Source organism: Rattus norvegicus, chromosome 11 (genome assembly GCF_021556685.1).
Source record: "Rattus norvegicus strain SHRSP/BbbUtx chromosome 11, alternate assembly SHRSP_T2T, whole genome shotgun sequence".
In the NCBI taxonomy this organism is placed as follows: Eukaryota; Metazoa; Chordata; class Mammalia; order Rodentia; family Muridae; genus Rattus; species Rattus norvegicus.
In genome coordinates, this window is record NC_141544.1 from 70,577,574 (window position 1) to 70,598,214 (window position 20,641).

A 20,641-nucleotide genomic window follows, 5' to 3' on the forward strand; every position below is an offset into this window, starting at 1 on the left:
GGACACTCCTTCCTTATTTTAGTTCTGACTCTTGGTCTCTTATTGTTGTTCTTCTTTGTTTTGTTTTGTTTCTTTTGTGTTTTGAGACAAGGTTTCTCTGTAGCCCTGGCTGTCCTTGACTTGCTTGGAAGTCCGGGCTGGCTTCAAACTTGGGTCCGCCAGCCTCCTGAGTGCTGGGATTAAAGGCTTGATTGACCACTGCTCAGCTGTGGCTCTTGTTCTTAATACCTTTCAGTATTAAAGAGCTCCAGCATTCTGTCTTGGTCATTTTTCCCCACAGGTAATCCCTAGGTTGAGGATAGTTAGTGGTTTCTCCGTGGTTGGAACCATGCCTGGGCTACAGAGGAGAGTGATGTGTTGGCCATGTAGGCTGTGGAATCGAGAGAGGGATGTGATGGCCTCCTGCTTGGCATCTACTGAAGCGTGGGCACTCTGGCTTGTATCAAACTTGCTGTTTGTATAGTGGCTAAAAGTCAGCATTTGCGTGTCCCAGTGATACTCAGAGTACTCTGAACGGAATAATCACATCCTTCACTGTTTTGGAATTATTTCCTGGCTTTGCTTTGGGCACCATCTCCTTGGACTTCTAAACCAGTAGTGTTGAGCCTTCCCCTGTCCTGCTGTCAAATGTCGCCTTTCCTCTTTATCACACCACCACTGCCTTAGCCCAGGGTCTGTTACCCTTACCAAGATTAGGGCAGCTGCCTGTACCCTATCCTTAGCCATAATTTCTAATCCCTAATCCCTAAATTATCCTACACTCAACAAGGCAAATGGTCTGCCGGTCCTGTGTTTACGTTAAGGAGCCCCTCACAGCCCCCAGACTCCTTCCCCATAGAGCCTCTTGTGATCTGTGTGTCTCCTGCAAGGGTCATTTTTACAGTCACCTCTGTATATTTAGTTCATAGCCATGCATGTCTGCCTACATGAATGTAATCATGTGTTCCACACCCATGCCTCCATAGTATTTCTCTTTTGTTCTTTTTAATGCAGCTGCTTGGGAAGCTGTGCAGTTTGTACTTTAATCTCTCAATTAGGATTTTCATTATTCTGAACATCTTTGTAAGCATGCCTTGATACATATGAATCTATAGATTTATAAGAGAGCTTGTTAGAGAAATTTTATGGCTCAAAGATAAAAGTGTCAGCATTTTGATAAACACTGCCCTTACAGTTTCTGCTGCTGTAACAAACATCCCTAAGGCAGCTCACACGAGAAGCATTTAACTGGCCTTACTGTTTCAGAGCTCCATGATGGGGGCAGAGCCGACTGAGAACAGGAATCGATGTGCAAACGGGGCAGTGAGAACACACTGGGTTGGCATGGGCTTTGAAGCTTTAAACCCACTGCCAGTGACACACTTCCTCCAACAGGGCCGCACTTCCCAGCCCTTCCCAAACAGCCACTAAGTGTGAACCAGGCACTCAGGTGCCTGAGAGTTATGGAGGACATCCCATTCAAACCACCACCACCTCCTAAGAGCCAGAGTCATCTTTGCTCTGGTTGTCTGGATATAGAGATGTTATTTCCCCACGCTTTTGACTCTGCGGCATCTCTGTTAAGTGGTTTGCTGCTGAGGTGAGGATCTCATTGCTTCCTGCCTGGGTTTCATCTCAAGTGACTCGGTGGCTCTATGTGTGCAGAGCACCCACATTTATTTTTCTGAGTTTCATTCTTTTAGGTTTTTTCTTTCTTGGGGTGAGAGGTGTCATGTTTTCAAAAAGAACTTTCTGGAGCTTTTTCTGTTGTATAGCAATTTATTCCTTCAAAGAATAAGTTCTTTGCCTCTGTTATGGTGTGTTGCATGCCATACCCTGAGAAGGTCTGAGGTCTTCTGTTTATTCGGTCAACCGTTCTCCTGAGCCTCTGGCTTGCCTAGGGAAGCCCTCTTTATACACAGACAATAAAAAGTTAAAAATCCAATAGTCTCTAATGTTCGTATCTATTTTTTATGTTTAGGTACTAGTTTTATCAAATTTGGTTCTTTGAAGATGGGGGCAGAATTTTTTTTTTCTTTTCTTTTTTTCAGAGCTGGGGACCGAACCCAGGGCCTTGCGCTTGCTAGGCAAGCGTTCTACCACTGAGCTAAATCCCCAACCCCAGAAATTTTTATTTTTTACAAGATGTATAGTCCAGTTCCCATAGCTCGACTGTCTCTAAGTTCCTAACATTACCTGTAGCTGAGAGATGTGGAGGTTACCTCAAGCAGACCTGGTGAGTTTTTCAAACTAAAGCTTTTTTCTTTTGTACCTTCTCAGAGAACATTTAGTTTACGGCAGACGTAGAACATATTGGGATTTTTTTCGTCTTTTGCCTATATTTTTAAAATGTATTTAATATATGAGTACTCTGCTGCATATACACCCACATGCCAGAAGAGGGCATCAGGTCCCTTTACAGATGGTTGTGAGTCACCATGTGGTTGCTGGGATTTGAACTCAAGACCTCTGGAAGAGCAGTTGGGGCTCATAACCACTGAACCATCTCTCCAGCCCGAACATGTTGTTTTTACAGTAAGTTCTTCAGAGCCTTAACAGTTCTTTGGGTACACCATTCTCGTAGACATTTTATCTGTAGCACCGTCCATGAGCCCTTTCTGTCCACTGGACTTCCATGCAAAGTTCATGCCAACAGCAAGTCTCAGGTTCTCACAGGGGTTAAGAGCATTCAATTCTTCCTTCTCTCAGGTCCTTCAGAAAAGCGTGATCATTGGAGTGATTGAAGGTGGAGATGTGACGGAAGAGAGGTTGAGGTCGGCGCGAGAGACAGCCAAGCGGCCCGTGGGGGGCTTCCTTCTGGACGGCTTCCAAGGGGGTCCAGCAGTCACAGAAACCAGGCTGCACTTGCTGTCATCAGTCACTGCCGAGCTGCCGGAGGACAAACCAAGGCCAGTGCTGGATTGGGATGCAGGCCAGCCTCATGGGAGGTGGGCAGAGGTGCTGGTGACAGTGTGGTGCAGGGACTCCTCGGGGTGTCTTTTCCGTGTCTTGACTATGTCCTTCCTGTCTTACTCTTGGCCAGTTGGGAAATTTCCATCGAGGCTGCTCTCCTGGTTTCAGAGTGTAGAGGGGATAATTGGCACGGATTAGTTTATTTGATCCTCATAACTGAGGGCAAATGTTACCTTCTGTGCTCTCATTCTTGAGCCAAATAAAATACAGCTTTTTACTTGTGATAACATGGTGGCTGGAGACGAGAGTAGAGTCATGCTGCATGCTAGTGTAAATCCAGTATGTGGGTATCCGAGGTGCCGAGTGGGATGAGGGTATACTCTGTTAATAACCTTCAAGAGTCTGCTTTGGTGACAGGTAGTGAGTGAGTGGTATTGCTTTGTTTACTCGTTTAATTGGTGGGACTAGTGGGGTTGGTTCTTTTGTTTACATTTATCTTAGAGTACTACAATGGCAACAAGAGATGATCCCTAAATTCTGGATTTCAGAGCAGTGGCTATCACACTGGTACTTAAGCATTCTTTTCTTAATCTGTTTATACTTCTGTGGAGCCTCGTGTATTCCAGGCTGGCCTCAAACTTGCTATGGACCTCCAGCCTCTGCCTCTGGAGAGCTGGGATTGCAAGCATGTGCCATAGCTCCTGGTTTATACAGTGCTGGGGATGCAGTCACAGCTTTGTGTAAGCAGAGCCAGCCTGGCACAGAAAGAGCCCCTGTGTGAGCTCACCCTTATGGAACCTGAAATCCATCTCCTTGAAGACTGGGAAGAGTGGGAGCAAGCAGGGTGCCAGCTGTTGGTCAAAGAGGGATCATTATAGTCAAAGGGAGGACCACACTCAGTGGGTTTCTTGTATAGTCTGATGACTGTGGTTCGTGATGATGATGTTGTATTGAAAACTGAACAGAATGGGAATTAAGTGTTGTTACCAGAAAAAGGGTAATTGTGTGAGATAACACATTTGTTACTTGGCTACATTTACTCCTTTCATAGTGTACACAAAATCCAAAAGACATTGTTTAGGAAAATACATATAATATTATATGTCAAAAAAAAGATTTTCAGTCTTTTATCCTTAATGTGAATATTCTCGCCTTTTTACCTGTGATATATTGAGAAACTCGGCTCTGAGATGCTACTTTGTTCTCAAGGGCTATTGTTAGACAGGACATGTGAAATCTTACTACTTTTTAAAAGTCAGACATAATTACATGCAGTGAAGTACATGTATCTTAGAGAGAGCATAGAGAGTCACACTTGGTGCACACTGGGTGTGAAGATCCCTAGAACAGGGTCTCGCATCCTCTCTCTCTCTCTCTCTCTCTCTCTCTCTCTCTCTCACACACACACACACACACACACACACACACACACACACACACACACACACAGCATTGTGTCATCCTTTTCCTGTGCCCATTCACTGGGCTACAGATGAACAACTCAGCATGAGCTTCTGGAGTCATTTTCTGGACTTTCTTGTGCTAAGTGTTCACAGATGTCTCTTTCTGAATTTGAAAGCTGGGATTGTTTTTCTCTAAGTAGAGATGCCAGCCTCGGTTGGAGTGGAGTTCTAAAACCTCACAGGAATTGAAGGAAGCTGTAGTCAGGAAAGCTGGCATACACTTAAGGGTTCCGCTTGTTTAATATTACATAAGTCCTTTAAAAAACTCCTCTAAAGAATCAGAAAGTATGAAGGCTTTCTCCTCTAATTCATAGAAAGGGCTATGGGTAGAAAAACAAATGTTGAAAATAAAGACTTGTAGCCAGGCAGTCCTGACCATGTCCCTCTCCATGTCTTGTTTTCATGGCAAAACCTGCTGGGAAGTTATTAATGCTCCCAGATGCCTTAGCCCTTGCCTCGGCAGACACCATTTCATTTCCTAGTGCAGACTTCTCGTTAACAAAGAAAATACGAAGAAAGCCAGCTAGATTCTTAGATCCTGGATTCTGAGAGCAAGAAGAACTATTCAATGAGTCTGCAAAATGCAGTAAAGGGCGGGGGAATTGATAGTGAAATGAAGCAAGTTGTTTTCTTTTAAAAACGTCTGTGTGGTGTTTAGATGGGTTGTAAAGTGGAGTCTGTGACCGTGGAGGCGGATCAGAGATGGGAATGGAAAGTATTTAAGTAACACACCGTTCGCTTTCACCTGCCTGTCCTGATGAGTCTGTGGAAATCTCGGTCATTCTGTTTTGAAGTGAGAGGATGAGAATCCAGACGTAAAGGAGCTTCCCAAAGCAACACAGCGGCTCAGTAACCAGCCAGCCCAGGTGTCAAGCCCTGAGCCCTGCCTCACGCCTCGGCCCACGCCTGCCACCCTGAGCTTGGGCGCTCACTGTCGTTTCTGTGGTTGTGTTTAATATCCTGTTGCCTGGGAAGCATCCTCTGCCTTCGTCCTGGCCACTGCCTCATGTTGCTGTCCCGTTGTTGTTTTTACAGGCTCATCTGTGGTGTCAGCCGGCCAGATGAAGTGCTCGAGTGTATTGAAAGGGGAGTGGACTTGTTTGAGAGTTTTTTCCCATATCAAGTGACCGAGCGGGGCTGTGCCCTGACTTTCACCTTTGATTGCCAGCTGAATCCTGAGGAGACATGTGGGTCTTCTGAAGTTTACCTAACCCTGATCTTTGATTTCTCCTTTTTCCTATGAATCTTCTCCAAGTCACAAGACTGAAATGTATACACATAGCACCAGCCTTTCATAAAGGTCAATCTTGATTTCTTCTTTGTGATCCTGGGATGTTGCCACCTAGGGCAAGGCACTCAATACTGTATGCACAGGTCATCAGTATTAGGATGTGATTTTTATGGTGAACAAAAACAAGACCTCCTCTGTTCACAGCCTGACAAAAAGAAAATTCAGAGTGAATTGTGATGAAAATCTAAGGAAAGGAAACCTTTGAACAGCTTAGTAAAAGTCAGTTTGTTTTTATCCACAAAAGAGTTCTTGTCTCCCTTTTGCAAACCCCATGCAATTAACTCACAGGGAGACTCACTGTCGTCGGGTCCTTGTGTTGTTGCCTTTTGCTTTTCTGGGTTGTTTTTTTCATACTGAGATATAAAAGCTACTTTCTTCTGCTAATATTGCTTTGAAGCATTGCCATTTTCTTTTAATGTTTAGTTATTTGAAAGTCAAGATAAGCAGTGTCAGATTCTGACACACAAATGGTGGAGGAAAGGGACCTGAGACACAGACTACCGGCCAGTTCTGTCTTCAGGGATGTGTGGTCTGCACAGTCTTCCCTCCAGCTTGCAGAGGAGGGCTTCCTTTTGCTTCTCTCACTTTCTTTACAGCTCTTTAATCGTGTCTCTGTGTACTATAAAGTCAGTGGAATGTTACCTAGTGAAGATTTTAAAGAAAATTGTCAGCTCTTCCCCTAAGTGACGAGGATTTTCCAAAATGCAAGGCTTCATTATGCACCATCTCAGCACACGATTTGTGGAGACAGTTCCACAGCACTTACTAAAGTTACCCTTCTAGAACCGTCTGCCTAGCTGGGTCCACACTGAGTGCTGTTATTTCTTTTCTGGAGACCTAGTTCCCTGGTCTTCCTCACACAGTTAAGGGAGTTCCTCCACTACTCAAGGAGCTCAAGGGTATGGTGTGGGTTCTTTGGCCAATTTCCACACAAGGCATAAGTTAGAACCATGTTCTACATTAATCTATTGGACTATGGGCTGTCATGAAGCCCGGTTTATTTGCATGTCCATTGTGATAAGTCATAGTGATAACCCCCCTTGGTTTTAATCGTTCTTTTATGACAAGATTATATGTCATGTACTTGGATTAGCTTGGACTCTGTTAGATTTCATCAGATATCTTGGTGGTGTAGATAAGTATCTTGACCAGCCAAAAATGTACTGCTATTTATTTTTTCTTAGGTGATTTCCTTAGGATAATTCTAAGAATGGAGTTACAGGGTTAGAGGTTGTGAAATTATAACTAGAATAAAGTTTTTCTAGTGTTCACTCCTTATCTGATTTTAATTCAAGACTTTTTATTGGTTTTTCTTCAGTACTGCAACAAAATGGAATCCAAGAAGAAATAAAATGTTTGGATCAAATAAAGAAAATGGAAGCAACTGGGTGCAACCAAGAGATGACATCATTTGAAATCAATCTGAAGGAGAAAAAGTAAGACATTTTTTAAGTTTAGGCTTTGATTTCTGACTTTTTAATTTCAATCTGTCTTAAGTTTATGTAACTGTTCCCTTTTCAGTTTATGACTTTGTAAAATATTTATAGTTGGACATTACTTAGGTCTCCTCAAATATGGTTCCAGAAAACCTTTTTTTCCTCTGCGGATGCCTCTGGGTACTTTGTCTTGTCAGGACGTTAAGCTAGATAACTGTTGCTTTAGAAAAGCTGTCAGAAAGAGACCACTCCATTGCTGAATGCTTTTAGTCTTACCACTTTTAATGAGGGCAGAACAAAGTAAGTTTTGCAAAGTCAGAGACAGTGGAGCTTGTACATTGAGGAGAGCTTAAGTTGCCTTGACTATACAGGTTATGAATCAGGATGAACTAAGAGGGCATGGTGGGTACACCTTTAATCCCAGTACTTAGGCAGAGGCAGGGAGGTCTGTGAGTTTGAGACCAGCCTGAGCTGCATAGCAAGTTCAGGCCTGTTGGAGCTATATAGGAAGTCTTGTCTCAAAACCAAACAAAACAAAGGCTGAACCGAGCTGTCTTGTAACTCTGCATTTGACCAAAGGTGGAATCCATCAGTCTCAGAGCGTGGTTTCTCTGTGCGTACAACACTGCTGTGTTTGGTTTATATAAGGAGATATTCCAGGGCTTCTGACTTGTTCATGGCTGTCTAATAATGGTGCAGACCTGAGAACTTAGGAAAGAGTATGAAGCTCATACTTCCTATTTTCAGCCTGTTGTCCCTTGATTGTGCATCTGAAGTGGTCATATCTACACCATTTAATATTGTTTTGAAAGTTGACAAATATCAGGGTAATATAAATGTTGACTACTAAACTAGCTTTTGAATTGCAGCTCTAATTGGAAATTGTAGTATGCTTATTCTTAGTACTAGGTTGAAGCTTTGGGGACAAATCCTAGTACTGCATTTGACTCTGTGACCTCAGAAAAGTCACATACCTTAATAGGTGATAAAGGTAACACAAAAATAGGATTTAGTGTGCAGCCATCAGGGTTAAGGATCCTTATGATACAGTGAGGTAGGCTGTTAGCCTCTCTAGTAATAATGAGAAACGCATGCATGGGAGCTGTGTACAGGCCAGCCAAGTTGTTATAAAGCCCAGACTCTAGCCCCCAGGCAAGGCTTCCCCCAAGACCTTCTCTGAGTATACAGTCGTCGTCTGTCTCCAAGAGAAGATGTGCAGATTGGCTAGGACAGTGCAGATGTGCGAGCTTTGTAACCGCCATGGCTGCTGACACTAGTACTTATGAGTGGGAGAGAAGCATCATTTTCCAGAAGAGCGTTTCCTAGTATCATGTGCCTTTCCACTCTCTGGACATGCTCTGGGCAGATGAGTGACCACTGTGAATTTCTTAGCCCCAGACTTGTGAGTTGTGTCTGTCCCAGCACCCCTTGAGCCTCGGGCTGTTATTGCCGTTGGTAGAGTGGGTAGCCTGGGTTCTAGACTTCAGATAGTTTTCACTTCCTGGTTCACTTTGACGTCTTTCAGGTACCAGGAAGACTTTCAGCCTCTCGTAAGAGGGTGCTCCTGTTACTGCTGTACGAACCACACTCGTGCATACGTCCACCATCTGCTGGTGACCAACGAGCTGCTGGCCAGTGTCCTGCTGATGATGCACAACTTCGAGCACTACTTCCGGTTTTTCTGCTCCATCCGAGAGGCACTAAAGAGTGACACGCTGGCACAGCTGAAAGAGCTCATCCGCAGACAGATGTCCTGAGAACTGGAAAGACAAACCTGTCCCATCTTTGGAAACAGTGAAGTGGCAGAGATCTGAGCTTTCAGCAGTTGTGGTGGGACTGAAGAGCATCTGCCCCACAGGAGTGCACCCACAGGAGTGTGGAGGAAGGCCTTCTGCAGCTTTCCTGGACCAGATCGATCAGAACTGTGACTTTACATTTTTCTAGGTTTATTCTGCTAGTGGGTAAATTCCTTTAGTTGAAGACAAAAATATTTGATATGAGAGAGACTTGAAAGGATTTGAGGTTCTAGAAACCACTGAGGATGGATGAGACCTGAGTGAGGCCCTAGTAGAGATGACTGTCATAGCTGGAGGCACAGCTATTTCCTAGAGAAGTCTAGCTGATTCTACAGGTTTTTGTTTGTTTCTCCTCATGCTGTCAGGGGCTTTGGGGCATACCTTTGTCTTCAGGGCTACCACAGCAGGACAGTCACTCAGAAGGGCTCTCCTGCCTCAACCATGCTCATCTCTCCAAAGACTATGGGGCCCAAGTCATGCTTTCGTGATCTGTTAACTTCATTTGGCTACAAGGCTCTGTGAACTTGTCTTCTGAGAGCCGCTGTGCTTGCCTGTTAGGAACCAAATACTGCCTGGCTGCTCTGCCTGGTGCAGATCCAGCATGACCTGCCCAGGCTCATAGACTGTGTGTCTAGCTCTGTCACTAGGGGGAGATTCCTTTGCTGTGTGTTTATGTGGCTAGAATCCTGGCCTGACAGCAGATTCCATTCCACTCAGCCGTAAGCTCAGGCTAATCCTGCCTTTTCTACCTTTCTGTGCCGGTTCCCTGATAGTAAACGGGGACAGGCATGGTAGGTGGAAGCAAAATGTTGACCATCTCCGTCATGCCTTTCACCCTTCTCTACTAGTCACTGCCGGCCTGACCCTTTCCCTCTCTCTCTCCCCTTCTTTTTTTTTTTTTTTTTTTTTTTTTGGTTTGGTTTTTTGTTTGGTTTTTATGCAGCTATAGTTTGTCCTGTGGATCTTGAAGTGATTGGTGGGTGAATCAACCTTCTACAGACCTGAGGCTGGTTGTCCCTCTTGGGTTCTCTGTAATTGTGTATTTTTGTTGGTGGCATGATAGGGCTTTTTTTTTAATGTATCTTTCTATATTTATCAATTTTTCTAAGGAGTACATAAAACATACATGTACGTATATGTAGTTTTTATAAAAATAATGCATTTTAAAAGATTCATTTTTGTAGGTATAAGAAATGTGTTTCTTATATTTTATTGGTTTTTAATTTATAGAGGACATTACTGAACATCGTGTACAGTAATTATGTAGTAACTGCATTTTTATGTGTTGGAGATCCAACGTTGTTTGTCCTTTTTGTGGTATGACTTCTCAATGAATGCAAGGGAGTCATAGAATGCAGACGTACAGATAGTTTCTGTTCTCAGTGATCCATGGGAATGTGTTTTGTACTTGTTTATATGTTTTATTCTTGGTCAAGACCAAACCTATTATTGAAGGATTATTAGTAAATATCTAAAATCCCATATAAATTTATGAGTTTTATTTATGTCTAAAACACTGAAAATTCTGTTAAACGTTGTTCAATTCCCTGGGTCTTTTTCTTATTAGCACATTTGAAAAGATTCTTTCCTTTTATGTTGTAAATGTATGAAGGCTAACAAGCAATAAACATTTTTAATTAAAAAAACAAACCACTGTGTATTGTTTTTTGTAAATGACAGTACACATCTACTAAAGTATTAAATTCCGTGGCACAGAGACTGTCCTAAAGATTTCCCATGGCAAGAAATTTGCTTCAGATTTCATCATTTGTGTTTATAAAGAATTTTAATGTTGAATTTAAAGGAATGTTGTTATTCAATATAGATTACCTGCCTCTCTGCTTTATATAGATAGTGAATAAAAGCTATGCTAGTGCATAGTAAACGTCAGTTCACGGTCTCTGCAGTAGGTTTTGGGTTCTTCTCTTTTCCTCTTCGAGGTGGGGTTTCTCTATGTAGTCCTGGCTGTCTTGGAACTCACAGAGCCCTACCAGTCTCTGCATCCCAAGTGCTGGGATTAAAGGCATGGGTCCCTGCTAGGTTGGAGTTCTCTCCTCCATGTGGGTTCTAGGATCAAACACAGGCTGTCAGGTTTGGCCTTTACTTGCTGAATCATCCCCGTACCCCCTTTGGAGCACTGTGGCAGACGATTTAGCAAATGGTCCCATAGCTCATTGACCTTTGAAGCCTGTTAGAGGAGCTGTTTATCCCCGTGTTGTTAACTGAAACTTAGTAAAAAACAAAAGTACTTTAGCCTGCCTGAAAGTCTACCGAAAACTATGTCACTTCTCAGCTTCCAGGTTAAGTTCTAGCTTCCTATAGGTAAAGCACAACTGTTCACTACTGCAGCAAATTCCTTTGAGTAGACAGGCGGGGTGGCACCTGCATGGAACTCCAGCACTTGAGAGATGGGAATGGAAAGATGATGAGTTCAGGACCAGCCTGGGCCTCAGAGCAAGACCCCAATTCAAACTCTCCCTCCTCAGCCTCCCTCCATGTTGTTTTGACTTGCTTTGAGGTGAAGGTACTGAAAGAATCAAGACTGACTTGATGGGACTACCCCAGTGGGGAGAGTTGGCCTGATAGATGTGTCCACAGCACCACGCTAGTGCCTATACCTGTTCAAAACGAACTGTCAGTCAGTATCCCTCAGCGAGCCACACCCACAAGATGGCTGAAGAGGGTTGAGACTGATTATCTCAAACGAATGCAGTGGTCAGTGGGAGACTGAGGGTTCTTACAATTCTGAGGATAGAGACACCGTGTTATTCTCTGGAGCCAAGTAAAGAGAAACCAATTTTTAGAGCCAATACTATAATTAAAGCCATTTAATAAAAAGTTCAAACAAAGATCATCAAAGGGTCTAGGCCAGAAGGGAAAGCAACTATCTTATCAGGAATTATTTTCCTATGGAGACAGCATGAGGCTGAAAAACGGAGTTAAATGACCACCCTGTGCCTCCCTGATTAGAAACGGGATGCTCCCTACAGTTTGATTAGTCCTGCTTGTCACTGTGGGCTTTCAGCTTATTAAAACTGGCAGTGCTGTGTGTGTAGGTCAGGGAACCTAGAAGGTCACACTTAACACATGGAGCAGCCCTGCGCACACACAGCACCCGACACAGCACGAGTGTGCAGGTCAGAGGACAGCGTGTGGGCGTTGGCTCTCCTTCTACCACAAGGGTTCCAGGGCTCCAACCCAGGTCATCAGGCTTGGGAGCCCCTGAGCCACCCCGCCAGCCCTGCTGCTTATTTCCAATATTGAACTGGAACACTTGAATAGCTTTGATTTCACTTCTTCATGTTATACTTAATGCCTCTTTTCTTCATTAGGTTACGATTTAGAAGACAAATCCCGAATAACAGGGTGAAAAGAGAACTGAAGCGAGTTTAATACAAGCAATGGAACAGGGAAGTCATGTGTCCTTATTGGCTCTAACAGTCATGGTGTATGCCTGTGGTCCAGGTAATGATTAGTGGCACCTCTTCGCCCTCAGAAGTGCCCTAATTTGGACAAGTTAAATGTACGCTCAAATGGACGTGGTAGAGGTGACCAAGCTGGAGAGCAGGTGGCCATCTAGGCATCGCAGCTGCTACCCACATCTTGCTAATTGCTGCTGAACCCAGTGTTGCCACATATCTCAGTCTTTCAAGAGAAGCCAAAAATCTGGGTCCTCACACTTTTTAAATGTTGCAGCAATTAAAAGAGTACTTTGCTCTCTGAACTTAATTTAGAGGTGCCTAATTTGCAAGCTGTGGCTTAAAATCTACGAAGGTGGCGTCAGCATCTCTCTCTCCCCCCCTCCGTTCCTTCCTCCCCCTCCCATCCCCCATGTGTGTGTACATGCATGCATGGTGTGCATGCAAGATGGCTTAGCGGTTGCACTTGCTGCACAAAGCTTGGCGACCTGAATTCAGTCACCAGGACTCACAGGAAGGTGGAAGGAGAAAACTGGCTCCACAAAGTTGTCCTCTCGCCTCCACCCTCACACTGCCGTTCCTAGACCCAACAATGTACCTATGCAAATGCATATTTTTTTTAGAGAAGAGATTAACCCTTGTGTACACTTGTGGGTGGTGGGGAGTGGCGATGTAGTTCACTTAATCAAGTGCTTGCCTGACAGATATGGGGCCTCCATCCCAGCACCTCATAAAATGGAACACAGTGGCCCGAACCTATAACTCCAGCACTCTGAAGGTGAAGACAGGAGTTATCACAAGTTCAAGGTCACCTTCAGCTACATAATGAACTCTGGGTCCGTCTGGAGTACGTGAAATCCTATCTTCTCAGAGTGCAGAAGATCACTCATATCAGGTCCTCAGGCCTTGTTCTCCATTGCCCCATCCCCAGAAAGGAACAAATCACCTTTGCTCAACCTATTCCGTGGGTAGCTTTAGGTCTTAAGAATGAAAGCCTAGGGGCTGGGGATTTAGCTTAGTGGTAGAGCGCTTACCTAGGAAGCGCAAGGCCCTGGGTTCGGTCCCCAGCTCCGAAAAAAAAAAAAAAAAAAAAAAACCAAAAAAAAAAAAAAAGAATGAAAGCCTAGCAGCTGCCATTCTTTCCTCTTAAGGACACCCTGGTCTACCTAGGCCGCTATGCTATAACAAAGAACCAGAGATTGGATGGTTTATAAACAAGTTTCTTCCTCATTGTCTGGAGGCCAGAAGTCTTGAGGTCAGTATGGCAACATAGTTGGGTTCTGGTACTGTTAAGCTAGGTGTTCAAAGATACAGTCCTTGGCCAAAATCTCCACACAAAAAACATAAATAAAAAAATCATGTTCTATGTTAATCTATTTGGAATATAGACTGTCACATATGGAATTCTCTTCTGGATTCCTAAGAGGTTGTCTTATGTGTTCATACAATAGGGAAAAAACTAGAGAGCTCTCTGGGGTCTCTTTTATAAGGACACTAAGCCCATTCATGGGACTGTACCATCATGTCCTAGTGACCTAATTACCTTCCAACATTCCAGTCTCATTAGCATCCAGACTACAATGTATGGCACCCTGCTCATGAGGACTTGAGCACGCACACGTTTTTTCTGGTTACCATGTTGGCTCTCTTTGCATCAACACTCCTGGTTTGGATTAGGCCTGTGTCCTTCCAGGGTCAGCATCCATTTTCTAGGATTCATTTTCTGGCCTTTCAGAACCAGCTGGTCCAATCACATTAAGCATCTAGCTACACCTCCCAGCGTTAGCCCTGGCAGGCACATGGAGAACCCAATTATTTGTCAAGTGAGCAAACATCCTCAGGAACAGCCCAGGCCTTATCCTGAGAGTTTAGCTTGCCATGCTGGTTAGGGGTGATGGGAACCACGGTGCATGCTGGGATTTGCGCACAGCATGAGCTGGTCAATGGTGGTTGACCACGTTATGCTAGGCGAGCTCCCAGTGACCTGACACGTCATCATTACTACTGTTTTTTCTGTTATTCAGTTCCACTTCCTAACATTACCACCTTTTAGAGTTGACCTCAAAGCATTTTCCCCTGCTCTGGTGAAAGGAACTCACAGTGAACTTTTCTTTTGTTCTCCTTCCTCAAGATCCAATTTTTCGAGGCCCCGCTGAAGTTGCAGAGGAGTTCAAATAGCCACCCGTGCTCCCACCAGTATGATTCAGAGGATTAAAGTCCTTCCTGCACCCTCTCCCAAGAGCTCACCTTTCTCCCTGAGCAATTCTCCCCTGCTGTCTGCTGCTTTGTCTGTGAAACACATTTTCTCTTATTATCACCTTGTTCCCTGCATGCTTTGGATGGCTTCAGCTCATCTCTTAACAGGATCAAGATGTTGCTGTTAACGGTCTTCTTCTCTTTCTTAACAACTTAGAGTTGTTTCTTTATATTTAGTCCTCCCCCCCCCCCCCAACCACATAATCATCTCTGCTTCAAATAAAGTTTTATGGCCATTTCATAACCATGGCTTTATAGTTGCTATCCAAAAGGCACAAGAAGAGGGGATAAAAGAAGCAAAGGGAGAGAAAATAAATAAAAGGTGAAGGGATGAGCGCTACAGCAGTGATGGAGGAACGGGGCCAGCGTCTTCAGGACTCTTCTAAGGAATTCAGGCGACCTTAGTCCTTAAGCCTATGAACTGCAATCTTGGTGGTCTGGTGAAGTTTTCCTTTAACTTTTATGGATGGATAGGAAGGTGGTCTTTCCTCTGAGGACCTGTTTCCCTTCCAAATAATTAAAACACTGTCTTAGAATCCTCCCAACATCAGTCACGTTGCCCATAAATCCTTTCACAGAATTCAATTACACGATAGTTAAGAGTTTTGCAAATCACACCCCCCCAAGCTAAAATATTTACCCGTATTTCCTAGCATTTTCTATTCCCTTCTCGTTTATTTTTATTTTCATTTAGCAAACTTAAATAACATTTCCATCACAATCCCAGTTATTGTTCCCCACGATGCCAGCTGAAGAAAATACAAACGATGTGAATAAACTCTGTTCCCACATAGTAATTAGACATCAAACAAGAAGAGAGTGGCGGAGTGTTCAATTTTTTTTTTTTTTCTTTCCTAAACTCTTTATCTGATTTTGGTTAGACTCTCCAATTTCACGGTGTTTTTTTTTTTTTTTTTTTTTAATTCTCTTCCAGTCATGTAGAAAAAAATCAGTTCTACTTTATTTTTGCACTTGAATATTCAGCCACTGTACCACAGATCCAATATGCCCAAAGCCAGACTTAGTATCTGTTTTCCTTCATTCACACAAGTTCTCCACTTCAACTCCTTGCCCATGTGCATAGCTCTTGTCTTCCAGTCAAATCCAGATGGAAAAATTATTCCGTGGATGAATAATGCAATATCCAGAAGGGATAGGTACACGATACTGCAGAGAGAGGATGCGATTTGATGATGAGCTCAGAGTTAAGGTGGGATTATCCCATCTGTGACTGCTAATGTCACTTGTTAGCTTGAGACCTACAAGCACCTGGGAGATGGACTTCTGGGTAGGCTAGGGTGGATTATGGTGATTAAGTTAATTGAGGTGCAAAGGCCTACCCACTGTGGGTGGTGCCATTCCCTGGGCTCAGATCCTTGGCTTTATTAACCAACCAACTAACCAACAAACAACAAACAAACAGAGCCATTCATAGCTCTGGACTGCTTGACTGGAAGCAGTGTGGCCAGCGGATTCAAGCTCCTAGTGCTCTAACTGCACCACAATGCACTGAGACCATGAACCAAAAGAACCACCCCCACCCCTTTCTTTTAAATCAGGGTGTTATGAGAGGAAATGTAACTAGGAAACCATCCGTCCTGCCCTCATTCTCTCCCTCCTGTTGTTTTACCTGTCCCCCGGGCTAGTCTAAGCTCTCACAGATGTCTTCCAGCATATCTTCCACGCGGAAAGTTGTCAAAGGCTCCAGGTACCATCCCCACCAGAGTTAAGACGGGCAGCTGAGTTTCTCGGTCTCCTGTAACCTGGCTTTACTCCCTTGCCGTGGGTTTTCCTTTCCTCCCACTTTCTCATCCACTTCTTCCCATTTGGCAGCGTCCAGCCCAAGAAGCACACTGCCCACAAAAACCTACTTTTCAGGGGACTCAGACTCTCAGAAGAGGAAGGAAGGCTTCTCTTCCGCCTTCCTTCCATTGCGTGTTACAGGCTCTAGCCATGTGCTCCCTCTGCTCAGGGCCTCAGCCTGTTCCTGCTCCCCCAAGCAATGGGGGTGGGGAGGGGAGACCATTACTGAGTATTCTCATTAGACTCCTACTTCCTAGCTCCCTGCCTCCAAAACGCTTGCTGTTTGTAATATGCAAGTCCACTGAGATAAACAGGAAGTAGCTGGCTAATTTTCTCTTTCCATCTGTCTTTAGGATGTTCTCTACTCTTAACTCATTGCTTGCCACATTTCCCTTTCATTATAACTACTTGAATACTTCCTGCGTGTTAACTGTCTACTTTATTGCTCTTGGTAAAGCAGTTCTCAGACCCCTTCACAGGGGTTGCCAAAGACCATCGAAAAACACAGATATTTATTTACATTATGATTCATAACAGTTACAAAATTACCGCTATGAAGTAGAAACAAAAGTAATTTTATGGCTGGAGGTTACCACAGCAGGAGGAAGTGAGGGTGGCAACATTAGGAAGGTTGAGAATCTCTGCTCTGGATCTCCCATGTACCCGGGAGAGGAGCTGAAGCTCACAGACAGAGCTTTAGTGACTTGCCCCAGGAGAAACAGAGAATTCAGAATTTGAACTCAGCACCACAAGGCAGAGGCTCAGATTTCCCCCCATTTCATTCTTTGGCATCCCTAAACTGTATTTTTTTTTTCTTCTACAGACTTCCTTTCTGTTTTAAGAACAAAGGCCAGAGAGAGTGAAGAGGTCAGGATGACTTAGTAACCACTCTCGAGTCCCTTTTTAGTCTCGGAAATCTGTACTTCATTTTGATAATGAAAGGACTTCAAGTGACCCCAAGAAGATAATTTTATTTTGGTCAAAAGCTCACATATTTACATATAAATGAAAGGCTAGGGGGCATTTAAATCGCAGAAAAGGGTTCTCCTTTTAAATTGTGGTTCTCCCTCTTGTCAGAATAAGGTTTCTTTGGTGACACACAGAATGTGATTTGTAGAGGCAGAAGAAATGTTACTGATGGTGGAAGAAGATCTCCTCATTTTACTGAGGCAGAAGCAGACACAGAGAGGGTGGGTAACCCAAGCTCCAACAGGAAATGAAAAAAAGACAGAGGAGAGCCTGAGGGTTTTGTTGTTATTTTTGTTGTTTTCTTCTCCTCCTCAGCCTTCCTGCGCCCGAACCCATCACTTCTGGCCCTGTATAACCCAGATTTTTTTGAGCCAACAGCACCTCTGTCACACACTAGGTGGCTTACTTGCATTCCTGTTGCTAAGTTAGCAGCTTCTTAGCCTATCCAACTCCCAGGGGAACGGGGATTTTTAAATGCAGGGACTGTGGGACTGTAGATACATTTGAGGAAGCCTCATTATTAAGACTATGGGCAAGCCACGTTTCTCAAAGTCCAGCCCAGAAAGATGGTATAGGCCAATCCCTTTCCTGTGCGTTTATGAGTGGTAACTCATAAACACTTCCCTGGCCTGAACCCTCCCCATCATGGCTACCTCTTCATACCTTTTATGAGTTTCTGGCTTTGATCAGGAGCTGATCCTCTGTGATTCCTATGGTCCTGTCAAATGCTCTTTTAGTTTGTCCCAGCCAATCAGTCTTAAAAACCAACAGCTTGGTCAGGGACTCGCTCTCCACTACCTTTGCGCAGGTCTATTGCTTACCTTATATGTACCTCTTAACCCTCTCTGACATCTCTCATTCTTACATTTGTCTAGTCATGGGAAATGTACTCACTTTTATATTAGTGGTTATATCACTTGACCCAAGGACCTGACATAGAGAGGCAAGAGAGATGTATAGGGGTCCAAGATTTCAGAGGATTCCATTCCTATTCCTGGTCACTTGGCCCCGCATCTGAGAGTATCCAGAGGCAGGGTACCATGCAACAGCATCGTGTGGTAGAGTTCCCTGCTCTGCCTTACCTCATGGTTGATGGGAACGAGACAGCTGGGCAGGAACCAGAGACCAAGTGTTCTCCTCAGAGTCCTGCATCTAGTGACTCCCACTTAGGCCCACCCTCCATGAATTTCCACAACCTCCCAAAATAGTGCCACCCAGCTGGTGACCACGGATTCAAATGTCTGAGCCTGATGGGGTGAGAAGTGACATTTTCATATTCAAGCCGGAACAACTTCCAACGAAGTGTCAGGCATTGTCTAGACACTCAAGATGAAATTACAAAAACTGTGCAAAACACATTTGCCTTTCTAGAATTTACAGACCAGGAGTAGATTCTAAAATTATATGCATTTTGTGGAGAAATAGAAAGCTTTAATTTGCTCATTTAACCTAGCGAACCATATCCTAACTACAAATGCCCTGTCTAGATGCCAGTTATCTATAGATAAAGAAAATCAAAATGTTTTTTAGTGTTGTTTAACTATCTCTAGTCCTTTTCTGGGAACGAAAGAACTGCATTACAGACAATTTAAAGACATGGGTGTAGTAGGGGCAGCTGTTGGGGAGAGAGAGGGCTCAGAAGGAGCAATAGAGGTCAGAACTGGGAAACGGGGAAGAATAGGAAAAACACATTATATATGTGCAAAAATGTCACAGTAAAACCATTTACCATACATAATCAATATGTGCCAATCAAGATGTCTAAAAATTATCTAGGACTAAGGAGACAGATCAAGACCTGGGTTTAATCCATAGAACCTATGTTAAAACGCTGGAGGCCATAGCGCTCACCCTTAGTCTTCCCCTGGGAGATGAGGCAATGTGTAGGACGCTCCTAGGCCAAGAAGCACAAAGCACTGACTGCACAGTGGAAATGAGAAAAGACCCTGCAGCAGCAAGGTGAGAGGTGAGAACAGACTTCCCAAAGTTGTCTTCCAACCTCTACACTTGCACTGTGGAATGCACGTGCCTGCACACGCAACACACACACACACACACACACACACACACAGCACACGCATACCCCTCCCCCCCACACACAAATGAACAGGTGGTCTTTCTCAGACTGGAAGTTTTTATCTCAGTGTTAGGGACACACGTAACCTGCACAAGGCCTTGGGCTCAATCCCAGATACCAAACAAAACAATTTCGTAAAAGTTCATGTCTCAGGAGGATGTTGAGATAATTAATGCTGTGAGTAAATTTTTCAAGGACATGGGCATTGATTAGAGTAACCGTAGCGGAATTTATTGTGATTCTTTACGTGTTTTGCCTACATGTATGCCTGTGCACCATATGCCTGTCTGGGCCTGTGAGGTCAGAAGAAGGAATTATATATTCTGGAACTGGAGTTATAGATAATTGTGAGCCTCATGTGGGTGCTGGAAATTGAACCCACATCCTCCGGAAGAGCAACCAATGTTCTTAACCAACGCCATGCCTCTAGCCCCTGATTATTTATTTATTTATTTATTTATTTATTTATTTATTTATTTATAGGTGGGAGGAGTGATTTTTGAAGCCAAGGACAAGATACTAGCTCAAAGAAAAAAAAGTCATATTTGGAGTATCTGTTTGGAGATAAAAACGATTTTTAAAAGTTGTTGTTTGATGTTAACCTTCTCAATAGCATTAGTTGACTTTTATTCTATAAACATTGCCTCTTACTAGGTCCCATATTTTCTGAGTAGGTAAAATTCGAAGGTGTCAGTGTCAGGGTTTTTGCTTTTGATATCATAGCTAAGTGGGGATTAAAAAAGCATTTCATTACACACCAGCTTTCATTGCTGTTGTTCTTGATTGCCCACCGGAAGTGATGTAAAAGCCCATTGCCACAGACACCACACACTTCAATCGCAGGCTACAGAGAAATGAGGCTGGAACTGACCTGAAAACGTTTCTTCTTGCCGCCTGGTTTTCATAGTAATAGATAAAGAAGTCATCTGGAGTCTGACCCAGCTGGGAACTCTGAAAGCTCCAGTGCCAACCTGCCCAGCAAGAAGTGTCTACAATGGAGTAGCAAGCGAGATTGTTAGGATGGTAACCAAATGCTTTCTGATTAAATTTGAGGCCCACTCCACAGGTGGGAATTCATGCCCACGGCTGAAAACCTGGTCAATAGTAGATGGTTGGGGTGGTCCTAGGCCCCGGGGGAAACTGTTTTGCTAAATATGCACATCTTCAAACTGCTTTCTACACACTTAGGCTTCTACCCATAGATTAATGCTGCTCTCGGTGGTGGCTAGAGAAGCTTCT

At 43.9% G+C, this 20,641-nt stretch overlaps 1 protein-coding gene across 6 annotated transcripts in view; it reads left to right on the plus strand.

Moving 5' to 3' along the window:
* Qtrt2 (queuine tRNA-ribosyltransferase accessory subunit 2) overlaps window positions 1-10,528 on the plus strand; it is a 30,760-nt gene extending 20,232 nt beyond the window's left edge. For 4 of the 6 annotated variants that reach the window (XM_087575964.1, XM_087575962.1, XM_087575965.1 and 1 more), the window contains 4 exons: window positions 2,689-2,888; window positions 5,391-5,542; window positions 6,965-7,082; window positions 8,608-10,528. In XM_087575964.1, coding sequence (XP_087432090.1) covers window positions 2,689-2,888; window positions 5,391-5,542; window positions 6,965-7,082; window positions 8,608-8,839 — 702 coding nt within the window. In that variant the 3' untranslated portion in view covers window positions 8,840-10,528. Of the gene's footprint in view, window positions 1-2,688; window positions 2,889-5,390; window positions 5,656-6,964; window positions 7,083-8,607 lie in introns of all 6 variants that reach the window. The other 2 variants (XR_015632714.1, NM_001305153.1) reach the window with 2 other exon arrangements.
* The last annotated feature ends 10,113 nt before the right edge of the window (window positions 10,529-20,641 follow it).